The sequence below is a fragment of the Podarcis vaucheri genome (assembly GCF_965113315.1).
Source record: "Podarcis vaucheri genome assembly, chromosome: Z".
NCBI classification, from domain to species: domain Eukaryota; kingdom Metazoa; phylum Chordata; class Lepidosauria; order Squamata; family Lacertidae; genus Podarcis; species Podarcis vaucheri.
In genome coordinates, this window is record NC_138758.1 from 40,291,488 (window position 1) to 40,316,651 (window position 25,164).

At 44.1% G+C, this 25,164-nt stretch overlaps 1 protein-coding gene across 10 annotated transcripts in view; it reads left to right on the forward strand.

Annotated features, from left to right (window-relative positions):
• PBX3 (PBX homeobox 3) overlaps positions 1 to 12,542 on the forward strand; it is a 240,123-nt gene extending 227,581 nt beyond the window's left edge. For all 10 annotated transcript variants that reach the window (XM_082207747.1, XM_082207753.1, XM_082207749.1 and 7 more), the window contains 2 exons: positions 910 to 999; positions 10,713 to 12,542. In XM_082207747.1, coding sequence (XP_082063873.1) covers positions 910 to 999; positions 10,713 to 10,805 — 183 coding nt within the window. In that variant the 3' untranslated portion in view covers positions 10,806 to 12,542. The remainder of the gene's footprint in view (positions 1 to 909; positions 1,000 to 10,712) is intronic.
• The last annotated feature ends 12,622 nt before the right edge of the window (positions 12,543 to 25,164 follow it).

Consider the following 25,164-nt stretch of genomic DNA (forward strand, 5'->3'; position numbering starts at 1 on the left):
TTTCCCCTTTTCATTTTTGGTGCAGTAGTGTCTAAACGAGGGGTGTTAGACAGGGTCATATGTCCCCACGCAGTAGGCACCTAGGGGCAACATACGTTTTCCACATAGAAATGGCCAGTTGGGGGAAAGGGGAGGTAGTCTTTGGTGTCTAAAATGAATAACCTTGTTCATTTTGCAGTTCTCTTCCCCAAATCCCTTCATTGGCACTACTATTGCCTGTAAATCACCAGTTCCCCCTCTCTTGCTGGGCCTTAGCAACCCCCAGCTGTTCTCATGAAAAACCTTGTCTTGTGCCAAAGCAACTTCCTCCTGCCATCTCACCCAACTGAACATTCTGCCTGCCCCCCTAGTTCTGTAAACCACCCTGAAGCAGTAAATACGGGCAAGTTGCAAATTCCGTGCTCCAGTACCCTGCACTTTACCCTCTTATACTGTCCATAATTCTCAGAACTGTGCTGCCAGTTTAAAGAAATCAGCAGTAGAGAGAGTAATGCCAAGACATGCAGTAGCAGCTCACCCTGAGCCAAGCCCTTTGCCCTATGAAGGGCATCAATTTTAGTCTTGAGGATGACTCTGCAACTTGTTTTGGATATGGCAGGGACACAGGGCTTGCACTGTGGATCCCAAAGGAAATCTATGGTACACTACATATCCTCCTGAGTAAAGTTGTGCCTCCTTATGTGTGGTTTTTTAGCATGTGCGTTCAGTTATCATACAAATATGTGCCACTTGCCCTAGATTGATAGGCTTGTCTTTCTGTGAAACTCTCTCTCACACATCACCATCAACCCCCACCCCGTTCTTTTCCATGTTAAAAATAATTTTGAATTTTAAGTGTTAGTGTGCTGGTAGATTTATTTATTTTTTTGAATGATGAGATTATTCTTGTTTGCTCATCTGCCCTTGCAGGTGGATACACTGCGTCATGTTATCAATCAGACGGGAGGATACAGTGATGGCTTGGGAGGAAATTCGCTGTACAGTCCACATAATTTAAATGTAAGTACCATTGGCAACTGTTGTTTTGAGAGCAGCATGCATGGTGTTGGGCAAATGGAGTCACTGATACATGTACTATTGCAGCATTTGTTAATGCTATTTTCCTATGCTGTGGACTTGAGCTTCATAGTGTGGGGCACACAAGGGCTCTCTGGGAGAGGAAGCTCCTTGTCCCAATGAGATGAAAAGTTCTTTCCAAGCCTCCTCTTGGTGATGCAAACAAGAATGCTACCCTGTGTAAGATGAAGATAGGTAACAGAAAATTGATTGCATTCAACTATGTTTTATTAAGAGTAGACTCATTGAAACAAGTGAACATTCATTGGGTTTATTACTTTCAAAAGGTTTACTTTGTTGGAAGCGCTATTTCTAGGGAAAGCAGCAGTGCCCAGCATCCATGAGCAGCTGCTGAGATCCAAACACCTAGCACTGCTCACCTTGGGTGCTGTTTGAATTTTCTACCTTCTATCTGTGGGAAAATTAAAATGGCAGATGGTTTTCCAGCTGTAGCTGCTGCCCCCAGGTAAGCCCAGAGCTGGTTGGGCAAACAACTGCCCAAGGCCACCAGCATGGGTGGAGAAGTCACTCCAGGGCACTTTGCTAGGACCTCCCCCCACCCCACCCCCAACCTGGCTCTAGCTCTCATAACTTCCTCTTTTCTTTTGTCATGCTCTTCTCTGTGGTCATACATTCTATTTACAGGTTTGAAGCATTAGAGAAACCTACAGAACATGTATCCCATGTACCAAGAGCTTCACTGGTTGCCAGTCTGTATCTGGGACACAATTCAAAGTGCTGACTCTGACCTACAAACCTATGCTACTTGCATTTTCTGGAAGACAGTGTTCCCCCATTAAAGGTTTTAAGATCTTCAAGGGGCCATTTGTTATGTACAACCAACACCTGAACTTATAAGGCTGGGATACCTCGAGTGTTCATGCATGAGACTGTTAATCCCAGGGTTTGAGTACCATGCTGGGCACAAGATTCCTGCACTGCAGGGGGCTGGACTAGATGATCCTTGTGGTCCCTTCCAACTTTACAATTCTCTGGATCTCTGTGTCTGTTCCTAACAGCCGTGGTAGAAAGGCAGTATATAATAAAATAACTTATAAGCTATGCAGCTCCTTGCCGAGAGAGGCCCATCTAGGCACCCTTCTGATGACCTTCTGCTTGTTGTTCTTCTTCAAACACACCACAGGCTTCATTAGCTGACTCAGCCACTGCAAACATGCATTTGCTTCTACATATGTTTTCATGTACATGTTTTCGTTTTTACTTTTTATATTACTGTTTTTAGTCACCTTGAGTGCCATTTTGATAGAAAGCCAGGATACAAAGGTAACAAATAAATTAAACCTAGAGCAGGGGTCTGCAACCCATGGCTCCGGAGCCGCATGTGGCTCTTTTACACCTTTGCCGCGGCTCCGGGGCGGATACTAGCGAGGGGAGGAGGCGCATTGTGCGCCCCGACACTCCCCACTGTGGCGGGCACTGTACTGGCTGTGACGTCGCATGGGGGCGGTGCATGCGTTAGTCACGCACCATCCCGACGTCACCTTCCCGGTTTTGCGGCTCCCAGTTTTTTTTCTTCGGAAACGGGTCCAAGTGGCTCTTTTTCACTTAAAGGTTGCAGACCCCTGACCTAGAGGGATGAATGTGTGTGCAGAGTAGTGTTTAGCTAAGAAGATGTAAAAAATCAGCAGATGGAAATTTCAGTATGAATTTGGTAAGAGACAGTAAAAGGTATAGGCCTATAGCCCATAGCTCGTAGCCTGTAGCCATAGCGTTAAATATGTTTGTGGTGTTGCAAGTTAAAAAATTTCAAGGGCACCCTGGCCTTCATATATCACAACTAACAAACTCACAAAGTGCTGCTGCTGCCAGATGAGACTTTTCCCTCTAAGGTGGTCTCATGCACTGTATGTACCCTACCTCACCTCACCCAAATCAATAAGTAGGGAGTGGTCCATACCCCTAACAACTTTCTTATGGACTGACAATGTCTCTTCTGAGGGGTGGGGGTGTTAAAAGTCACTCTGTTAGAAGCTTAAGTATTGGGGAAGGGCCGTCACCCAGTGGCAGAACAACTCCAGGGAGGGCTAAGGAAGTTTTTCTGACTGAAAACCTGGAAAGCTGCTTGACAGACCAATGGACAACTCTGTGTAAGGCAGCTTCCTGTGTTCCTATATTTCCTTTGTTTTCCAGGAGAGCGCCCATTCCTGAAGTGTGTAAGGCTGTCATGTGATCTGTCCCTTCCACCTTTGTGGAGTCTATGGCAAAGATGTCAAAATGTGAATCAGGCACACAAGTAGAGATCCCGTGTGGGTGGTGTGCATCTGAGTTCCTTCCCTGCTTTCTTATACCTGTAGAACAGCAGGCAAAATAAGATAATGAAATGGGAAACTAGGACAAGTTAGTGGGTTTGGCTTAATACACTCTGGGAAAAATTCCCATGGATCAACTTCTCTCACCCAAGGGGGTCAGCCTGCCCTTCAAATGGATGATAATGAATCCATTGTAGCATTTCCTAGAAGGCTATAATTTTCTTCATAAAAGTTATTTGTCCTTGTTATTCATTAACAGAAAGGATGTGACTGTGGTTCAAGCTAAATCTAGGACTTATGGGTGGCACCATTGAGTCATGGTTATTAATTATTTATGTAGCAATTTTAATCTTGTATGATATAAAAAGTGCTGTTCAGTCAAGTCCATATTATACCATGTTTCAGTTAAAAAACCAAGGGCTGCTTACTAAAGATAGTTTCCATTCCATTTAATCTCTTTATCTCTCTCTTTTTTCTTTTTTTCTTCTTATTTCTCATGGAGTAAAAGGGTGGACTTCCTCACCTTTTCAGGGCATGATTTTGGATGAGGTGGGGGTTCTAATCCCCTTCCTGGACTGTGAGTACAGAACATGCAGTCTTTAACTTCGTTCAGTCTTTAACTTTGTTGACACCAAGGTGGAAAACCTAGGTTTGGGCTATACCTCTTTGGGTCGCAGGTAGGGGCTTGCATGGTTGATGTTCCTCTGTACATTCTCTGCACATAAAAAACTAGAAATCAGGGTGAGGTGCTATAGCCTAGCTTTCTCTCTGACATTCTAATTTTCTATGTAAAGCAAATACTTGAGGGATATAAATGAGCATTCTGTCATGTAAGCCCTTCCCACCAGTCTGAATTGGTGCAGCCCATTAAAGTGTAAGTTGATAATCTCAGCAGTAGCAGTTCTTGTGGACTATTGAGGAAGAATGAATTATTTGTCCAAGTCCATGGCAAGAGTGGAGCTCTAAAGCCATGTACAGGTCCAAAACCATGTGCTCTGGGGATGCAGGCAGGGTCTTATTCATTCCACAGTTTGGCGCAAACTTTCAAGCAATACTGGGAGTAGGGCATAGCTTTGTGGTTTAGTCCACAGCTCTATGAACCCTTCAAAGCACTGTTACAATCTGTAACTTGAGGTTCTACTAACAAGGTGGTCTATGAGTTCCTTTATATTTTTTCTTAACTGCAGCACCTCCACTGGGCTGGGTAAAAATGCCTTTTTAAATACGGTAGGGAGCAGCCACACATCACTTCTTTTTTCAAGTTACATTTTCTACAGATCAGTTTCATTTGTTGCGAGACATTTGTTGTTACATTAGGAGCCACACATCACTTCTGATGTAATTGCACATACAAAGAAACATTGCATGGGGGTGGGCGAGGCTGTCTCATGTACCACTGGGGCAGATAATCTTTTCTACTACATAAGGTCCCTTTGAGTGTGCCATTGTGCATACAGTGACACAGGTAGCACCCCTTGCAGCCAGTGATGTGCAGTCAGTGGACTACTAGGGGGACTAGGCTAGCCCCCTAAATATTCCCCTGGTGCCTCTTTCCCAAAGCCTGGGAAGCACAATGCTCCAATGAGTCCAGGAGCCCTCCAGCCACCTTCCCAAACTCAACTTTGGGAATGAGACAAGACAAGAGAGTTTAACATCCTGTCAGAGCCCTTCTGCCTGGCTTGGGGAGGGAGGCACAACGTCATGACATCTCCCCAATCACCCTCACAAGCTGGTGCCTCTGGCCCTAACTGTTCGCCTATAGAAAATTATATTGCATGCCACTGCCTGCAGCACTTACTTGGTGTGGTGGAGGTGTTGTGCTTCAAAGCTGCTCTTAGCTTGACCCTTTTAACTAAGGGAAAAAGCAAAACAAACAAAAGACAGCCTACAAATCACTTAGTATGTAGAACCTGCCTATATAATGTCTTAAAATTTATTTAATCAGTTTTATCATCATCATCATCATCATTATTGATTACATTTATATAGACTTCATCCAAAGATCACAGGTGGTTTGCAACATAAAAATTGCATTTCTGCATACAAAGTTTTAAAGATTTTATGGAATTATCCTAAAAAGTCTGCATGGGAATCAACAGAATGGACTCTATGTCCCCATGCAGAGGCAGGATTGGATGGACTTGGTCAGATGCATTCAGCCCTACCAAGTTCATGAAGGTAGAATTCTAAAGCCAAGATTATTATATCCTTTGAGTCTTGAGAGGCAGATTGAAGTTCCCTTTTACCCTTACCTTTAGTGGTATGGATGCCACTGCTGTGGATTTGGTCCCACATCACCCTGAGTATGTGCAATGGCTTCTTGCCTACATTTCATCCTAACTCTCATGTTTGCTCACCATACAAGTGATCTCTGGCCTTCTGGGAGACCCTTCACTTGCATGACAAGTAAATTACATCAAAAACCAAGCACATGGTCAGAAGCCTTTAAGCATACATGCAGTGGTATGGGAGCAATTGTATAGAACTCACAAAGGAAATCTTGGTCACGTTCCCAGGGCAACCTGGAGAATGAACACAACAAGGGAACACACCACCGTAGGAAGAAGGAGCGTCTGCTCTATGGCTTTTGGTGGCTACTGGTGTTCATCCTACCTGGAGGGTCTGTGTGGACATTTTGCAGTGCTTTAGATTACTTTTCTTTTAATTTGCACTTTCACGTTAATCTTTTCCATATGTGTGTGTGTGTGTTTTATTACTGCAATTGCTTTGGGACACCCCTGGATGTGTGAAGCGCTATATAAATATGACTCACCATCCTTTGGGTGGTTTTGTGAATTATTCAAGCATTACCTGTGAATAAAAAGCATCTTTTGGCAATCATATGGTAAACAAGCACATTCTCACATCTTCAGCACTAGTGCACAGCTGTGAATACACACCTTGGTGCTGTGTAAGAATGGTTGATGAGGCAAGAACAGAACCTGCAAACAATAAGCCAGGCTATGAAGGGATGGAAGTGATGTCTATAAAATACTATATAGCCTGAGAGAGATTCAGAGGCCTTTTCTCTCCCCACTCTCCTCCCCCCCCCCAGTCTTCCACTTGCCACAAGAGTAAATATTAATGATTTAAAATGTGATTGAAGACATTCAAATGGGGGGGGGGGGGAGAGAAGTCCCATTAAATACTCAAATCTTTTTCCATTTGAAATGTCAAATCTTTCTTTTTGGGGGTTTATAAATAACTCATAATAACCCACAACAAACCATATAAAAAGCCTTTTAGTCACATTTCTCCCTTTTTCATTTAAGTGTTTTGAAATGCTTCAGAGAATTTGCGATATCCTTATCAACATGATAAAATATGAAACCCTGATTGCCTGCAGCATTTTACAGACATGAATTCCATCTTCACTGATGAGGTCTGATAAGGCACTGTTGTATTATACAGTGCATAATCTCAAACCACCAGAGTAAGGATTAATTTATTTGGGGTGGGGTGGGGAGAGAGAGAGAGAGAGAGGGAGGGAGAGGATAAATGCTAGCTGACAACCTCTCCCCCAGCTGCCAAGGCGAGTAAAAATATTGTACATTTGTTGTTTATAAATTTGGATAAAGAGGGAATGATGTTTACTTCAGATGGAATATCTTTAGACTCGTATCTGCATGAGAGTTTTCTCTCTTCTCTTAAGTAGATTTACATACGTTGGGAGGGAAGATAAAAACGAAAATTTAAGCACACCAAAAGAGAGCAGGAAGAGTAAGCAGAGGGTGCCTTTTACCTTTGCAAGCTTGTGATCTGTGGGTGTTGCTGCTCTTTTCTCCATGTTCTGCACAGTAAGGTACTACTGACAGAGTGGAGCAATGGTTCTTCTGCCACTTGCTTTGGTGGAAGGCCATATTGCCAACAACATACCCATGCTCTAACCTTTCCTGTTTGGTGGGGAGGTGTATTGGGCATAGGAAGAGATCCCTGCAAAGGCTATCATGTGCCGGGAGCGCTCGGAGTCAGCCTGCCTTGCTCCAGCAAGCGCCAGTAAGGCCTGCGCCCGTCACTTCCACTCAGCGTCCCCCCAACTCACGAGGCCTGCGCCTCCCTCTTCTTGACTGACATAAAAATATGTAGCGACAAGCTGTCTGCCACAGCAGAAATCTGATCAGACATTGATTTCAGCAATTGCCTCGATGGGCCGAGACAGAAGGCGAATTTGTTTCTGAGCACTGTTATTGCTGATGCAGGTCTAATGCGTTGGGGGGCCAGCAGCAGCCCAAGACAGGAAGCAGCATCCGAAAGGGAGAGCGGGGAGGAATTCTGTTTGTGGGTAATTGGAAAATAGATCAGAATAGGGTGCTTGCTTCTGCTTCTCCTCCCGCCCTCCTGGCTTTTGCTCAAAGATTATTGCGGTTGGAGGGAAGCTCGGGACTTGTCTCAACTGGCCTTGTAAATGGCTCTGACATGTGCCCAGAAGGAAGACTTTTAAAAATGAAATTAAGATCCAACTGTGTTAGAGTTTCTCCCCTTCTCTCTTCTCTCCCCCCCTTTTTTTTTAGATAGTTACATTGCTAGAAGAGCCTTGGGTCACTGGCTAAGCCCAGGGCCTTGTTGAATTGGACACTGTGCACACACCCATAGCTCAACATCTGGAATAGGCAGGGAGCCAGAACCTGGGCCTGGGGGGGGTAGCGGGGGGGGGGACGACGACGACGACAAGCCTAGAGCAGGGAAGGGGAAGAATTTTCTTAAAGAGAATGTGCCTAAACACCTTCTGAATTCCGCAGGCCAGAGTTACAAACACAAAAGACTCAATTCTGCCTCCTAGTTTGTCTGAAGCAGTTGTGGCTGTGGGGGTGAAGAAGAGACAGGAATCTTTAGTTTCAGAAACAAATTCCTTTTTGCAGAAAACAACAATAACCATTTGTAAGATTCAAAATCTCTAATTCTGATTTGGCCCCTCCTTTTAAAAGAAATTGAACAAAAGCTTTTACTGTAAGAACTTGTTTGTCAGCCTTTGCTTAGCACAGTGTGGCTATAATTGTAGGAGGCTTGGTTGCCCAGCCTGGAGCCAGACCAGGGACAATTTGGCTCACAGCTATCAGACAGGTCCTTAACCCAATGGGACACCTTGTTAGTAATAAACACAATCCCTTTGTGTTCCAGTGAGCAGTGGTCTATATTGTCACTTCCATAGTAGACCATATGCCTTACAGTGCTGTGTTTCTCAGTACGCATTCCGCAGTGCCAACTCAGGCCTGTTCTCACCTAAGGAACACTTCTGCTTGTTGCTCCCACCAGCATGGCAGAGTGATATTTTTCTCCACTGTCCATGGGTGGAGAAAACACCCAATGAGCAGCCCTAGTAGCAAGCATGCCCCACTGGAAAATCTGAAATGTTGGGGAAGGTGTGGATCTGGCAAGAGACCTGATGTTGAGAAGTGGAAATCCAGAATGTCTAGTGCATACATGGAAGTACCTGAGGTCAAGTGTTGAGCTCTCTTGGCCTCGTTTTTCCCTGGGAATGGGGGACAGGTGGTTGGTGCATAGCAAGGGGGAGCCCTTGGATGGTGAGTTCATAAAACTTCATAGTGTTTTACAGGATAAAACAATAAAAAACAGCAACTAATTGACAAATCAAATCCCCTCCCAAAACCCATATAAAAAACTCTCAATAAACCATGAGCATAGGATCGTGTGAACAGAAGAAGGGCTTTGCTAGAAGCAAGGCTAGCCCACCCGTGAGAGCAAGGTGAGGTGACTGCCTCAGATGGCAGGATCCACAGGGGCAGCAGATCCGGCCTCCAAGGAATACAACACCTGCTGCTGCTGCTGCGGTGCAGCTGCCTCTTGTTGAATAGGAGGCGTTGTTGGTCTCCTCTCACTCTTGTTCCCTATGTAGGTCTTCACTCACCCCTTGTTCCCTGGTGATTTGCCTCAAATGCCATAACATCTTGGGCTGGCCCAGTCCATCCTTCCATTCTCACAAGCAGGACATGAGCACAAAGCAGTCTCCCGCCATTGTTTCCTAGCCAGCTGGTAATCAGAGGCTTTCTGCCTCTAGTCTTGAAGGTATTGTATGGCCATCATGTCTAGTAGCCATTGATAGCTATATCTGTGATTGATTTGTCCAGTCCCCCTTTAAAGTCACCTAGGTTGTGGCCTTCACCACATCTTCAAAGGGCAAATTCCAGAGTTCAGCTGGAATAACTGCTTTCTTTTGTCTGTCCTGAATCTCCTGCCAATCAGAACTACACAATAGAACCATGAATTTCTTTGTTGGCTTTATGATACTGGCAGTGTTATTTTCTATCACTTTTCTAAAACTGTCTAACATAAAAGTCATATTTTCCACACCCATTGCACACTGGGTCAACGTATGAACTGCGCTGTCCACCATAATCCCAAAATACTTTTCTTGGTCACTCACTGTCAGAAGGTTTTTTTTTGGGGGGGGGGCATCACTTTTTCATAATTGTTTGCATCACTTTACACTTAAACAATTAAAGCACATTTCATCATTCTTCATCATTTGGGTATGTTCTTTTGGACGACCTCGTTTTGTTTTTGACACCTTGAATAACATGTCATTTGCAGACTTGACCACCTCATTGCACACCCCCTAACTCCAGATTGTTACTGAACTACGTACTCTAGTTAAAAAGCACTACTTATTACCTGAGAACTCTGAAAGGACAGATGAAGGAGTTTGTATAACCTTCTGTCAAGAGAGGGTTCCAAAACATTGGAGGAGCTGCTGCAAAGAAAGCCTTGCTCTTCATAGAAGCCAACCTGCCCTCTACATTGGAACATGGGATAAGGTCTACTAAGAATTGTTCAAATGCTAGGGGGAGGGTCATACAGCAGGAGATATATCATAATGCATAATAATTTGTTACTAATACCCTGCCCATCTGACTGGGTTGCCCCACCCACTCAGAGCAGATACAGTGGTACCTCTGGTTACGAACTTAATTCGTTCCAGAGGTCCATTCTTAACCTGAAACTGTTCTTAACCTAAGGTACCACTTTAGCTAATGGGGCCTCCTGCTGCCGCCGCATGATTTCTCTTCTCATCCTGAAGCAAAGTTCTTAACCCAAGGTACTACTTCCAGGTTTGCAGAGTCTGCAACCCGAAGTGTTTGTAACCCGAGGTACCACTGTAACTTCATTGCCTGAGATTATCAGAACCAAAGCTGTATAGATAAAAACAGAACTTCAAACTGGACCTGAAACTGGCAACCTGTGTAGCTGTTCTAAAACCAGTAATATACAAGGGAATCTGTCCAGCACTGTTGACTATGGCATCCTGCCATTGTTGAAGCATCCAGATCAGTTCAGAGGCTGCCCCACATGGAACACAGGGCTTGCCGATGGCAGTGCTAATATGCCTGATGGTGTCTTTTCAATTACATGTTTTCTCCCCCTCTGCAGGCAAATGGAGGCTGGCAGGACGCAACCACTCCATCTTCTGTGACCTCCCCAACAGAAGGCCCGGGCAGTGTGCACTCTGATACCTCTAACTAATCTCCTCACAACACTTTTCGTTCACCCTGAGCTGAGATGCCTTCCTGTAGGTGCATTCAGAATCCCAGAAGGAAAAGAAGACCTAGCAAGGAAATGTTATTGCTTTTTGTAGCCAACCACTGTTGGCTTTACTGTTAAACCTTGTCATTTCCAGAGAACGCGATAAATGTGTTGTGTGTGGGTTTTTTTTTTTAAGGTATCTTAAATCATTTGTATATGTACCTAAAATATCACAAAGATGCGCACATTCACACCATGAAAATAAAAACAACAGCAACCACCAAGCACTTTATCCAACTAGGCCAAGATTTAGCATTGTTTGTAACCCTGTAACTATTTTGCAAAAATAATTTATTATCAACTTTCTCCCCTCCCCCCCAAAGGATGGCCTACCAGTTGCTAGCCTCTTGGCCTTAAGGGTAATAAGTAAGAACTGTTCTTAAGATTAACCTCAAGCAGCAGAACCAGGCTGTGGGTAACCTCACCTAAACCTAACTTCCAGTGAGAGCTGGAGTGGAAATTCAGATGCTGATTGTGTCCAATCTTTCTTTTTCTTCATATCTCTTCTAGAGTGGAGATATGTTTTGCTCAGTCACCCTTATTTCAAAGGCAGTTGTGTAATTAGGGTTTTGTTTTGTTTGCTTCTGAAGCTTCCATCATCATTTCTTAGCTTTTTTTTTGGATCCACCATTAGCAAAGTAGCTTAGAATGCTGATTCTTTTTAACCCTTCTTTAACGTCCACTATGGTGCAAAGCCTCTCCATATGTTGGTCATCAGCAGGCACAGATGATCCACAGGAGATGGAGATGCTCGCTGCTCAATTTTTTTGCAAAAAGCAAAGCCACTGGGTTGTACAGTATGAGCCGGGTGCTAAGCGCATCTGCCCCGGGTTTTGCCACTGTTCCTCAGTGGCAGCAAAGAGGCCAAACGGGCACCATTCTCCTGAGTGTTGTATATAGTGTAGCAAAAGAGTATTTATACATTTCACCAATCAAAACACAGCTTTATTACCTCATGCGAACTCATACGAACCAATAGAAACATGTTCTTTAGCTTAGAGTGCTCACTACTACCTCTAAACAATACTCACGCTGTAGTTCGTCTCCTTTTTTAAAATGATTTTTCCTATATCAATTCCCCCCTTGCATCTTGTAATTAACTCTTTGTTTCCCTTCATTAAATGTAATGTACATTGTAATCTTTTAAATAATATTAACAACAACATTTTTTAAAATCCAGGTTGCGTTGGCAACTTTCAAAAACAATTAAAAATAGAGAGAAAAAGCTTTGAAGTGGAAACATTGGGTCTTTACATTTGACACAGAACAGTAAAACTGTTTGTAAATACAGAAAAACATTTTGAATGTTCTTCATCTTGTTACTATACTAATTCACGCAAAAGAAAAAGAGAAAAAAAAACAAATAATGGATTGTAAAGCAGACAGGTTTCAGTATTCAGTACTGTATATTTCACCCTGTAATATTGGGGGCAGGGGGTGGGTGGGTTGGGTGCTCTTTCTTTTCTTTTTCTTTTTCTTCTCTCTTTTGTATGGTATGCGATTCTGAAACTGATCGACTCAATGAAAAAAATAATAATTTGTGGCAGTGATTCTAATGTATTAAACCGTTTCGTGTTACTTTCTAACTGGATTACACCCTGAATTGAAGAGTCTTCCTTGTGGTAGTTCTATGTAGTTTCGAACCATGAATAAACTTTTTGCTTTCATGACTGAAAATGTGGACGTCATTTTCTTCCTGATTTGGCCGGCGGAAGATGGAGTTGGCAATGTTAGGGGCTGGCATAGAAGAAGTGAGGCAGGAGCCCAAACAGTTCCTGAAGACAGGCAGGTGGAGAGCCCTTTATTTTTTTCTGGACTCCTAACTCCTGTCACCGCTGACCATTGGCCATGCTGGCTGGGACTGATGGGAGTTGGCGTTCAGCAACACCTGTTTAAAAGGAAAAGATGTGTGTATCCTTTCATTTTTCTCAAGGCAATAGAAACTGAGCTGTGTACAACAAATCACTGTTTCTTAATGTTACAGAGACATTGCTCTTAGGACAGGGGTTCCCAGGCTGTGGTCTGCAGACCATCAGCTGTCCATGAGTTTCATTCAGGTGGTTCATGCCATGACAACATTAAATCATTATAATGATTTTTAAATTTGTTTTGTTGCTTTTATTTCTAACCTTGTGTTTCAGTGTGAATTATGTGGAATGCAAATTGTAATACAATAAAACACATTATGAGCAAACAAAAGAAGCAACAAAATACAATTAAAATGATACAGTACCTAGCACAGTGTGTTACAATTTCTACAACAGGCACAGAAAGCACTGAGTGGTCCACCGAGGTCTTCAGCAATTTTCAACTGGCTCATGGGGAAAAGAAGTTTGGGAAACATTGTCCTAGGGCAGAGCTTTCCAAATTGTGTGTCGTGTCATTCCTCCCGGGGCTGGAAAGAGATTAGTTTAACCTCCCATTTTCAAGTAAAACTGAATCACTCTGTTGCAAAAAGTGTGTCATCAACATGAAAAGTTTGGAAAGTTCTGTCCTAGGGTGTAATAATGTGAATGTTTCAATGTCACATTCACATGTATTTCACCGCTGCACCCCACCCCCTTGATTCCATACTACAGTGGTACCTCGAGTTACAAACGCTTCACGTTACAAACTCCACTAACCTAGAAGAGTTACCTCAAGTTGAGAACTTTGCCCCAGGACGAGAACGGAAATCGTGTGCCGGCAGCACAGCGGCAGCAAGAGGCCCCATTAGCAAAAGCGTGCCTCTAGTTAAGAACAGTTTCAGGTTAAGAACGGACCTCTGGAACAAATTAAGTTCGTAACTAGAGGTACCACTGTACATTCAGGGCCGTTGCTATGGGAATTCCCACATTTTGCCACTACTGGAGCAACTCCCATACCTTTTCTTTAATGTAAAAATGGACCACAAGTTTTGCCATTCATAAAGGTAAAGGACCCGTGACAGTTAAGTCCAGTCACAGAAAACTCTGGGGTTGCAGCGCTCATCTCGCTTTACAAGCCAAGGGAGCCAGCATTTGTCCGCTTCCACAGACAGTTTTTCCGGGTCATGTGGCCAGCATGACTAAGCTGCTTCTCACCAAACCGGAGCAGCACATGGAAACACCGTTTACCTACCCACCGGAGCAGTACCAATTTATCTACTTGCACTGGCATGCTTTCAAACTGCTAGGTTGGCAGGAGCAGGGACCGAGCAACAGGAGCTCACCCCGTCGTGGGGATTCGAACTGCCGACCTTCCGATCGCCAAACCCTGATGTGGTTGACAAAATTTTGAGCAGAATTGTGAGGTTTGTCACTATTGATATGTATCCAATGCTAGTCCTACTCAGAGTAGACCCATTGAAAATAACTTACTTGGCTCCATCAATTTCAGTGGATCTACTCTGATTAGGCAGAACTTAGATGGATAAAACCCAATGTAGCTTGATGGTGTCACTTTTCCCAAATTGGTGTTGACCTCACATTCAGAAAATGACTTTAAGATGTCCATTCTTTTCATTACTGCCTTCACTTGACATTAATTTCTGAAATATTCTCTCTGTAAATACAATGGTAATTCTCTTAAAAGACATACCGTGTTGTGTTTTGTTCTTTTGCAAAGCTCTTTATTTCTGTCTTTGTAAAACCGCTAATTTTTAAACTTTGATGAATAATACCCAAAGGTCAGTGCCAGGTAATAGCCTATTTGGTATATCTTCAGGAAATAGCCTTTCGGGCAATCAAATTAACAGAGGATCACGTGTGGCCAGTGGCCTTTTAGTAAACATATAAATCCTGCATACTGTTGTTCAGTAAGAAAACAATCCAGCCTTTAATATATTTTTAAAGCAGAGAAAAAGAGAGACCTCTTGCCATCATTCACCTTATGTCTTGTAGGGGAACAGCTAGACAATTGTATTCCTGTTGTGATCTGCTGTATAAACTCAGAGGTGTGCTAGGTAACTAATGATTTGCATGATTCAATTAGCTTTTGGGTCAGTTTCCCTTATCAATGACCCTTGTACTAAGTTATTTTGTAAAGTGTCTATCCCCCCCCCCATTAAGCCAGGGAGAAGAAAAACACAACCCAAACAGCGAACAAACACAATTCATCTTCTTCAATGTCCAAAACAAGCCTACATTCATCACAACAATCTTTTATCACAAGCCACCACTTGCACCTTTCCCCATCAGCCTTAGAAAGGGACCAGTCTCCTTCCTCCACCACCACATTTCCTGCAAGTAACCGTTGCTTTTTGCTCGCTCTGCTGTGAAACGCTAGTTGCCAATTAATAAATAAAACCTAGGCCGAAGGGAGAAAGCGCTGTCCGTGGATAAGTCCCCTGTGCGTGCCGGAGAAATGCGGCGAGACAACCCTCGCCTGGCTTAATGGATCTCTTTGCCTCCCCGCACGTGCCTGGCTTAATACTATAATTCTGCAGAAATCCTGTTTCCAATGTAAAGCATGTCAGTGGGAAGTGAGGGCGGCATAATTGAACGGGCACAAAAGATGTCCCTCATCTTGATCACAGCTTGCCTGGCCACAGGCAAAACCCTGTCACACGGTGATGAGGTTCACTGAAGGGCCATCAACAACCTTTTGGGCAGCCCTTGGCATGGCCCCTCTGCCCAGTAGGCATAATTAAGGGGCTTCCTTATAACATGAAGCGGGGGTGGGGGTTGGGGGTTGCTGTCTGGTGAGTGATAAGCGCTGCTTCTTTCTCCTTGCTCTTCTCCCAGCATTCAGCAAATAATAATAGTAATAATAACAAAGTGGTCAGTCACACATCAGAAAGGTTTACTGTAAGCACCAGCATTTAAAGTAAGTCTTCCTGATGGCTTTGTGCATCCTTAGCCGGCAGCTGTACTCTGCCAGAGACAGGCTCCGACCCTAATTGAGTGATAATGGCTTATGTAAGGACTAGGTCTGTGAAAGGGAGCAGGAGCATTGTACAGTCTGCATCAAAAGCAATTTCTGGTTTTAGGAAGGGATTTCATCCATGGATCCCCATGAAGCCCCATGCTCAAGTCTGTAGTTGTCTAGGATTGCTGGCCATATTTAGTTCCATTTCTTTCTCTACCATTTAGAAACAGAATTATTATTATTATTATTATTATTATTATTATTATTATTAATCCCCCTCTAAGCCACCACCTCAAGACAATTTACGCACAAGACAGTCAAAAACCGTTTAAAAACCCAAATACAACAAATACATTTAAAACAAGACTAGTACCCTGACGAGTGGGGCACTCATTGCAGAGACCCATTTATACAGTTGAGAAAGCCTGTGGGGACAAAAATGTCTTAAATTGTTTCTGGAAAGTGCAGATAGGAGGTGCTTATCTTGACAGGAGTGATATTCACAGAACAGGGGCAGCCACACTAAAAGCCCTGCTCTGAGTTACTACAGCTTGGTCTTCTGAAATCTTTGGAACTCGCAGGAGAAACTATCCCACAGACTTCTCTGTGTGCCTGTGTTTTTTTAAAACTTTTATTTGAATATCATGAAATCATGCATCGCCACACAGAACAAGTTTTTCCTCCAGCCCAAGACTCTTTTTAACAGCAGTGATTCTAGTAGCCAATACTGTGCTAATTAAAAGGGTTGCCTGCAACTGAAATCCTACTCAGAGTAAACCCATTGAAACAGATAGAAATATGCTAGTCATGTCCATTAATTTAATTGGGTCTACACTGAATACAAGTAATGTTGGACACAAACCCAATTCTGTTTGGGAGTGGATTAGTCCTCATACAGACCATACCTTGAACAGCTAGGTTCTCCTTCCACTGTGCCTCTGGATGCTAGTGGCTGGGTATCACAAGTGATGAAAAGTTCAGCTGCTGCTCACTGGGTGATCTTGGGCAATTTATTAACCTACCACACAACATTGTTTTGAGGATAAAAGGAAGGTGGTGGACTTCCCTGCAGTGGAAGCTTTTAAACAGAGGATGGGTGACCATCGCTCAGTGATTCTTCAGCTGTGATTCCTGCTTTGCAAAGGGTTGGACTAGATGGCCCTTGGGGTCCCAACTCCACAGTTCTATGATTCTATGATAGGAGGAGAACTGTATAAGTTTTCTGGGGAAAGCATGAGGTTTTTTTTTAAATGAAATAACATAGAATTCAGGCTTGGACCTATGTAACTGAAGAGGTTTCTAGATTTTGATGAGGGATATAATTTTTTATTTTATTTTAAAAGGAAGAGAATCATTCACAGATCAGCCTATTTTATTTTATTTCATTAACTTTAATGTTCCTGTTCCATGGACTGTGAAGGAAAAGGAGCCATTAGTTCTCAGGGGCTTTATCTATCTCCATGCCATACAGAGCACTGATAACAATGGTTAAGGATAAACTCAGCAAGCGAGGGGAAGGGTGTGCTGTAGTAGTCTCAAAGGAGTTGTGATCTGCTTCCTGTTTCTGCATTGGACTGCTGGGGTTTATGTTTTGTTTTTGGTTCAATGCAAAAGAGAAATAGAACGCATTATGAGAAAGAAAGGAAACCTCCAATCTATTAAAGGGACCTTGTATGTATAAGTGATGAGTCTGCTTAAGGAGAATGGCTGTGGGTTAGGACTTGCCTGAAATGATTAAAGAACCTAAGAGCCCTGCTGATGCAGACCCAAAAGGTCATCCAGAGCTGAATCCGATTCTCATTATGGCCAACCAGATGTGCCAATGGGAAGCCCATTAGCAGCACCTGAGCCCAACAGCACTCTTCACATTGGTGATTCCAGCAACGGGGATTCAGAGATACATTGCTTCCAAGAGCAGAGGGAGAACATAGCCATTGTTGTCAGCAGCAATTGTTCAGAGGTAGCATCTCTGAGTCCCAGCTGCTGAGGACAAGGAGGCTGTAGATGAGCACGTCCTGCTTGCAAGCTGAGTGAGCCATTTTGATTGGTAGCCATTAATAGCCTTCCCATTCATGAATTTGTCCAATCCTCTTTGAAGACCATCCAAGTTGGTGACCGTCACTATGTCTTACTGGAGTGAGTTCCATAGTTTAACTCTGCTTAACTCTGTGCTATGAAGAAGTACCTTCTTTGGGCTATTCTGGATCTCTCACCATTCAGCTCCCTTGGATGACCCCTGGTCCTAGTATTAGGAGAGAGGGAGAAAAACCCCTTCCCATCTGCTGTCTCTACATTCTGCATAATTTTATACAGCTCTGTCATGTTCCTTTATCCCTTACTTGCCTTTTTTCTGAACTACAAAGCCCCAAATGTCATAAACTTTATAGGGGTTGCTCCAACCCACTGATCACTTTCATTGCCATTTTTTGACTCCCCCCCCCAAAGCTCTACCTCGTCTTGCACATCTTTTGAGAGACATCAGAAAGTTCCTACCTGTTCTGAGCCTCTTTTCCCACTTGTAAACAGATTCACTTTGCCACTTTCCTTCTTCAGCTTCTGACCATGGCACCATTCCTTTATCAGTGACATCATTGTACTATGCCTGATATTAATATATGACAGGTGCTGGTAAATGAAATCATGTGGGCCATCACAGCCAATCAGAATAAAGTACAGCCTAGGCAAAGGAGGAGGAGATAAAAGAAATGAACCAGCACCAGTGGGATACCCGAAGGTATGTATTTCCCCACAATGCAGGAGCTTGCCTAAGGCTGTGAACTCAGCATGCATTTAAAGGACATTGAATGCACATTTTCCCGCTCCCAAGAATCATGGGAACTGTAGTTTCTTAATGGTGCTGGGCAATGTAGAACGGCAAGGGATAAACTTCAGTTCCCAAGATTCTTTGGGAGGATGTACTTTAAAGGTACTTTAAATGTGTAGTATGTACACAGCCTTACAGTGAGTCAGGCCAATTGGTCTACCTGACTGGCAGTCTGTCCCCAGGGTTCCAGGCAGGACTCTTTCTGAGCCTCACTGAAAGATGTCAGATATTGAACCAGGAAACTTCTGCTGGTAGACAAATCCTCTTCCACTGAGCTATGTCCCTTGCTGCATTGGCCTGCTTCCCCCTTAATATCTTCTGCAATAAGATAATTTCTGTTTCACCAGTGTGGGGAACCTTTGCCCATCCAGATATTGCTGACCAGGGATGATAGGACTTGCAGTTTTGTAACACTGGCAGGGCCAAATGTTCCCCACACCTGCCATGCACTTAAGCACATTTAAGACACATGGCTCCCCCCTCAAATAATCATGGGAACCATAATTTACTGTCTCCCACAGAACTACAGTTCCCAATGCCCTCAACAAACTGGAGTTCCTAGAATTCTTTGGGGAAGCCATGTGCTTTAAATGTGCTTAAAATATAAAATATAAAAGTGTGGTGACCAAAGTGTGAAAGCCTCTCTTCTATCTCTTTTGCTTTGGGAACTTGAGTTTGGGCCAAAAGTTTTGTAGTGAAACTTCTCTTCGAAAAAACAAAGCCTCTCCTTTTCACATCCTCATCAAATTCCCCAGCCTCGCTCTTGAGCAGGTTCTGAAGTGAATGCCATTTGTAGATGAAGTTCTTGCCTCCAGCAGCACCAGCGGGGGCAGGAGAGGGACAGAACAACACAAAAGTTCAAGCTTCTCAGCTTCCTCCTAGGTGATACCCCCCCCCAAAAAAATCTGTATCAAAGCCTATTTTGATCATCAGCCTGTCGGTAACATAATAAAAAGGATTAATTTATTTGAGGCTGACAAAACCCTCCCATGGCAACAAATTTAAGCATGCCTGCTTTACGTGAGCAATTAAAAGCAATTAATTTCATTCGTCAGTTGGGGCTGGTTGGGGTGTAAATGCGTGTGTGTGTGTCTGTTTGAACGGGTGTCTGTGTCTCTGTGCATGATCTGGTGCACCCTCTTCCTTCTCCTGGTGTAAAGGTCCTCTCTGATGGCAGATGGTCCTGCAAAGTCAACTCACAAGCTCATTTGGAAATCATGCTGGTGCCGTTTTTGTTGTTGTTCAGGGGTCCTGAAGAGGATGGAGCAAATCCATTATGAGAAAAGGTTGCTGCGTTTGGAACTTTTTAGTTTAGCGAAAAGGTGAGCGAGAGATAACATGATAGAAGTTTATAAAATTATGCATGGCATGAAGGAGGCAGTGATGGCCGCTGACTTGGATGGCTTTAAAATAGGATGGTACAAATTCATGGAGGAGAAGGCTGCTTTCACAGTCAAAGGCAGCACTGATTCTGAATGCCAGTTGTTGGGTCCTGAACGGGATTGGCCTCATACAGCAGGTGCTTAAAAGATACATGCATCACTATTTGCTGTGCCTCTGTACCTTCCATATTTGCCTCTTCCCGAAAAGGAAATTTTTGGACAGAGTGGTGGTTGTGGTAGCTTTTTCTAAATTCAAACTGGATCTATATATCCAGCATCATGAGATCTAACAGTCCCAAAACAGTGGAATTTCAGACAGGGGCCAGGGATCACATTTCAAAGTGCTCCCGTACGTAAAAACAAACTAACAACCCCCATCCCTGCAAGTTGAAATCATATTCTTTTATAATTTTCTATGCCACTTAGTATTTTATAAATTTCTAAGTGGCTTACAAACAACATAAAAACAGAAAGATGTCAAAAAAACCCAACCCAGTCCCATTTGTTCCTGAAAAGGGCCTTAACTCAGTGGCAGAACATCAGCTTTGCAAGCAGAAGGTCCCGGGTTCAATCCCCGACATCTCGAGGTAGGGCTGGGAATGTCCCATGCCTGAAACTTTAGAAAGTTGCTACCAGTCAGAGTAAACAATACTGAGTCTGATAGACCAATGGTCTAACTCAATATACTGTATTTTTCGCTCTATAAGACGCACCAGACCACAAGACGCACCTAGTTTTTGGAGGAGGAAAACAAGAAAAAAAATATTCTGAATCTCAGAAGCCAGAACAGCAAGAGGGATTGCTATGCAGTGAAAGCAGCAATCCCTCTTGCTATTCTGGATTCTGGGATAGCTGCACAGCCTGCATTCACTCCATAAGACGCACACACATTTCCCCTTACTTTTTAGGAGGGAAAAAGTGAGTCTTATAGAGCAAAAAATACGGTAGCTTCATGTGTTCCTATGGAATGCTCTGCTGAGAGCTAGTGTTTGTCCACGGACAGCTTTTCGCATCATGTGGCCAGCATGACTAAACCGCTTCTGGCGCAACAGGACACCATGATGGAAACCAGAGCACACAGAAACGCTGTTTCCATTCCCACCACAGTGGTACCTATTTATCTACTTGCACTGGTGTGCTTTCAAACTACTAGGTTGGCAGGAGCTGGGACAAAGCAACAGAAGCTCACCCCCTCAAGGGGATTTGAACTGTTGGTCATCAAGCCCAAGAGACTCAGTGGTTTAGAGACCACAGTGCCACCCGCATCCCTCTAAACCTTGTAGCACTTGATAAGAAGGCTTTAGGGGTCTGAGAGAGAGAAACTGTGTCTCTTTCCTCCCTCCCTACACTGAAAAGTCCTCTCAATACATCCTGTATTTCCTTTTTTAAGAGAGAGAGAGAGAGAGAGAGAGAGAGAGAGAGAGAGAGAGAGAGAGATAAAGCTAACAGTGCAATCTGACACATGTTTAGTTTGTAGTGAGTTCAGCTAAGTATCAAGTGGGCTTTTCCTGCAGAAAATTATGCACAGGACTGTAATATAGGACAAATCAATACTGTACATTCAAAGCATATTTAAAACACAAGGATTCTCCCCAAAGAATCTTGGGAACTGTAGTTTGTTAAGGGTGCTGAAAATGGTAGCCCTGTAAAAGGGGAGACTATGGTTCTCATGATTATTATTTTTTTTGGGGGGGAGGGGAGCCATGTGCTTTAAATGTGCATTCTGCCCTTAGAGAGTTTTGGGCTCTCCTAACTCGGGGGCCTCTTGCCTCTCTCGATCCAGGCATCTAAATGATGATCCAGCTAAACAAGACAGAGTTTTTCCACAATGGACGATCACCCATTAATGCTATCTATTAGGATACTAAAAAGCTGCCCTCCTTTTTCCCCTCCCTTGATAAAACCCAGTGTCACGGGAACATGCATCATTAAATATGGAAATCCAGAATTTTATTAGCAATCTGCTAGATCTGAGCTGACGCCAATTAAACAAAAAAGATATCATTTATATCTTTTTTAAAAGAGAGAGAGAGAGAGAGAGGCAGAGTTCAAGTTGTATTAAATGTGAAATGCAATTTTCTGCCGCCGTTGATTTATTACTCAGTGTTGCATTGTTCAAAGAAGCATGTTATATATTTCAATAGAGAAATTATTGTTTATTCATTAATATTTTAAAACTTGCTTATTGCCGGCTCCTGTTGCCGAGTGAAACTTATGATTTAAAACATGAATTAATAAACACATTTGAAAGTGTTAGACAATATCGTAAGCGCTCGTTTTTCATTTTACCGGGAGCATATTAAATTTTTATAATTCCGCTGGTGCAATGATTTTCTTCCCTCCACCCTTCCTCATATAAAAAAGAAAGGGGGGTGGGAAGGTGTGGATTCTAAATGACTAATTTCAGGTAAAGATGAAGCCAAAGCAATAATAGATGCTGGGAGGGAAAATCAGTCACCGTGTCGGCATAATATGGCTTTTCTATGTTTGTACTTTATATTATTCATACTTCATATATATGTGTGTGTGTGTGTGTGCACGTGCGTACGTCTCTCTCTCTCTCTCTCTCTCTCTCTCTCTCTCTCTCTCTGTGTGTGTGTGTGTGTGTGTGTGTATGTGTGTGTATTTTTGCTTCATGACGCATCCTCTATTGTTCCTGGTGCACAGACTCCCCTCTCTGCAGAATGCTGGACAGACAGCATATAATTTCCAGCCTTTCACAAATGAAAGGGACATTCTGGGACAATTTCTTCAACCTCTCCAGACTCAGTCAGAAGAGCACAATTTGGTCTTTCAGCTTCCTGCACTATCTCTCCAGCAGACCCAGTGCCCATTGGGGCAAGAGGGGCACTGCCCCTCCAGCCACAGTCTGCTCTCAGCTGATTCCCACCCCCTCCCTTCTTACAACTAACTCAGGGGGTGGCCCTGTCTGTTAGCTTCTACCTGCTTAGCCTTGGTGTTGCGCCTTGTAGAAGTCAGCATCCTGTTCTCATTGTGTCTGACCTGATGCCTTTGGGAAACCCACAAGCAAGACCCAACCTCAAGAGCAACTCTGCCCTCCTGCATTTTCCAGCAACTGGTACTCGGAGGCAGAGTGTAGCCATCATACATAGCAGCCACTGATAAACTTCCTCATGAATTTGTCCGGTCCTCTTTTAACGCCATCCTAGTTGGTGGCCTCCTGCCAACCTAGAAGTTTGAAAGCACGTCAAAGTGCAAGTAGATAAATAGGTACCACTCTGGTGGGAAGGTAAACTGTGTTTCCGTGCGCTGCTCTGGTTCGCCAGAAGCGGCTTAGTCATGCTGACCACATGACCCAGAAGCTGTATGCCGGCTCCCTTGGCTGATAAAGTGAGATGAGCGCTGCAACCCCAGAGTCTGGACTGGACGACTGGACCTAATGGTCAGGGGTCCTTTACCTTAGTTGGTGGCCACCACCGCCTCTTGTGGGACAGAGTTCTATAGTTTAACTCTGCACTGTTTGAAGAAGTTCTTAAAAAAAAAGTCTGCCCTGAATCTTCCAACATTTAGCTTTACTGGATGTCTATGATGTCTAGCATTATGAGAGAGGAAGAAGAACTTCTCTCTCTCCACTCTTTCCATGCTTTGCACAATTTTATGAACTTCTATTATGTCACTTCTTACTTGCCTTTTCTCTAAAAGAAATGTCCCTAATGCTGCAGCCTTTCATCAGAGCAGTTGCGCTGCCCTCCCCCTGATTATATGGGTTGCCCTCTGACCTCAGCTACTATTGGCTCCCCTACCCTCTGCCATACAAGTCCCAAGGGGCATCAGCGCCCTCTTCCTGCTGTTGCAGCCTGTGTCCCTTGACTGTGCAGTCCATGCTCTCAGCCAGCCAGCTTGCTCACCTTCTTCCTTGTAAGGTAAAGGTAAAGGGACCCCTGACCATTAGGTCCAGTTGTGGCTGACTCTGACGATGCAGCGCTCATCTCGCTTTACTGGCCGAGGGAGCCGGCGTACAGCTTCCGGGTCATGTGTCCAGCATGACTAAGCCACTTCTGGCGAACCAGAGCAGCGCACGGAAACGCCGTTTACCTTCCTGCCAGAGCGGTACCTATTTATCTACTTGCACTTTGACGTGCTTTCGAACTGCTAGGTTGGCAGGAGCAGGGACCGAGCAACGGGAGCTCACCCCGTCGCAGGGATTCAAACTGCTAACCTTCTGATCGGCAAGTCCTAGGCTCTGTGGTTTAGCCCACAGCACCACCCACTTCCCTTTCTTCCTTGTAACCAGTGCATAAAATATGAAGTACTTGGAGAAGCTAGCAACAGTCCTTCCTGCCACAACCATTTTTGATCACAGCTCATTTCAAGGCGTGCTTGGTGTGGGAGTGTGTGCCCAGCTGCTACGGACAAAGCCAGAAGGTGTGTGGATTGTGCTGTAGCACGGAAGGTGCTTGCTCTGGGTGGCAGGCTGATTCCCCACCCAGATGTTATTTTCAGAAATGCGGCCCTGTTTAGGGCAGATGGCATGCACCTGTCGGGTGGCGGTAGTGATGTATGGCTTGCTGGAATTGAAAAAAGTTTATTAGATTGGTTGCGGGAGTGACAGTATTGGCGGTGAGTGATTGGCTCGTGTGGCAGTTAGGCATTGGTTTAGGGGAATGTGGGGAGGGGAGGTGCAGCCATCATGTGCCCCTCCAATGAATAGGGTATTCCATTAAAAGAATCTGGGGGGTCTGGATCTCGTCCGAAGCCCGGAGAGGGGCTAGAGCCATGTCAGGACCCCCGGGAACCCAGGGGTGAGCACCAGTCAATATACAGTGGTACCTCGGGTTAAGTACTTAATTCGTTCCGGAGGTCCGTTCTTAACATGAAACTGTTCTTAACCTGAAGCACCACTTTAGCTAATGGGGCCTCCTGCTGCCACCGCGCTGCTGCTGTGCAATTTCTGTTCTCATCCTGAAGCAAAGTTCTTAACCCGAGGTACTATTTCTGGGTTAGTGGAGTCTGTAACCTGAAGCGTATGTAACCTGAAGCATATGTAACCCGAGGTACCACTGTACACTGACGGAGATCCCCCTGCTGGTTGTTTACCCTTACAGGGGTCCTGCAGGGTGGGGCAGGAGCCAGTTATAGTTTTGATACCAATGCCTAAGTCAATACCAGTCACATTTGTGTATTCAATAAAGTTGTGGCCAGAATTTGCCCATTAACATTTAAACTAAATTCTGTCTCCCCTGTGTCTTTATTTCCATGAGGGATGGGTTTGGGGGCTCGGAGCACAACACTATCTGTCAATTAC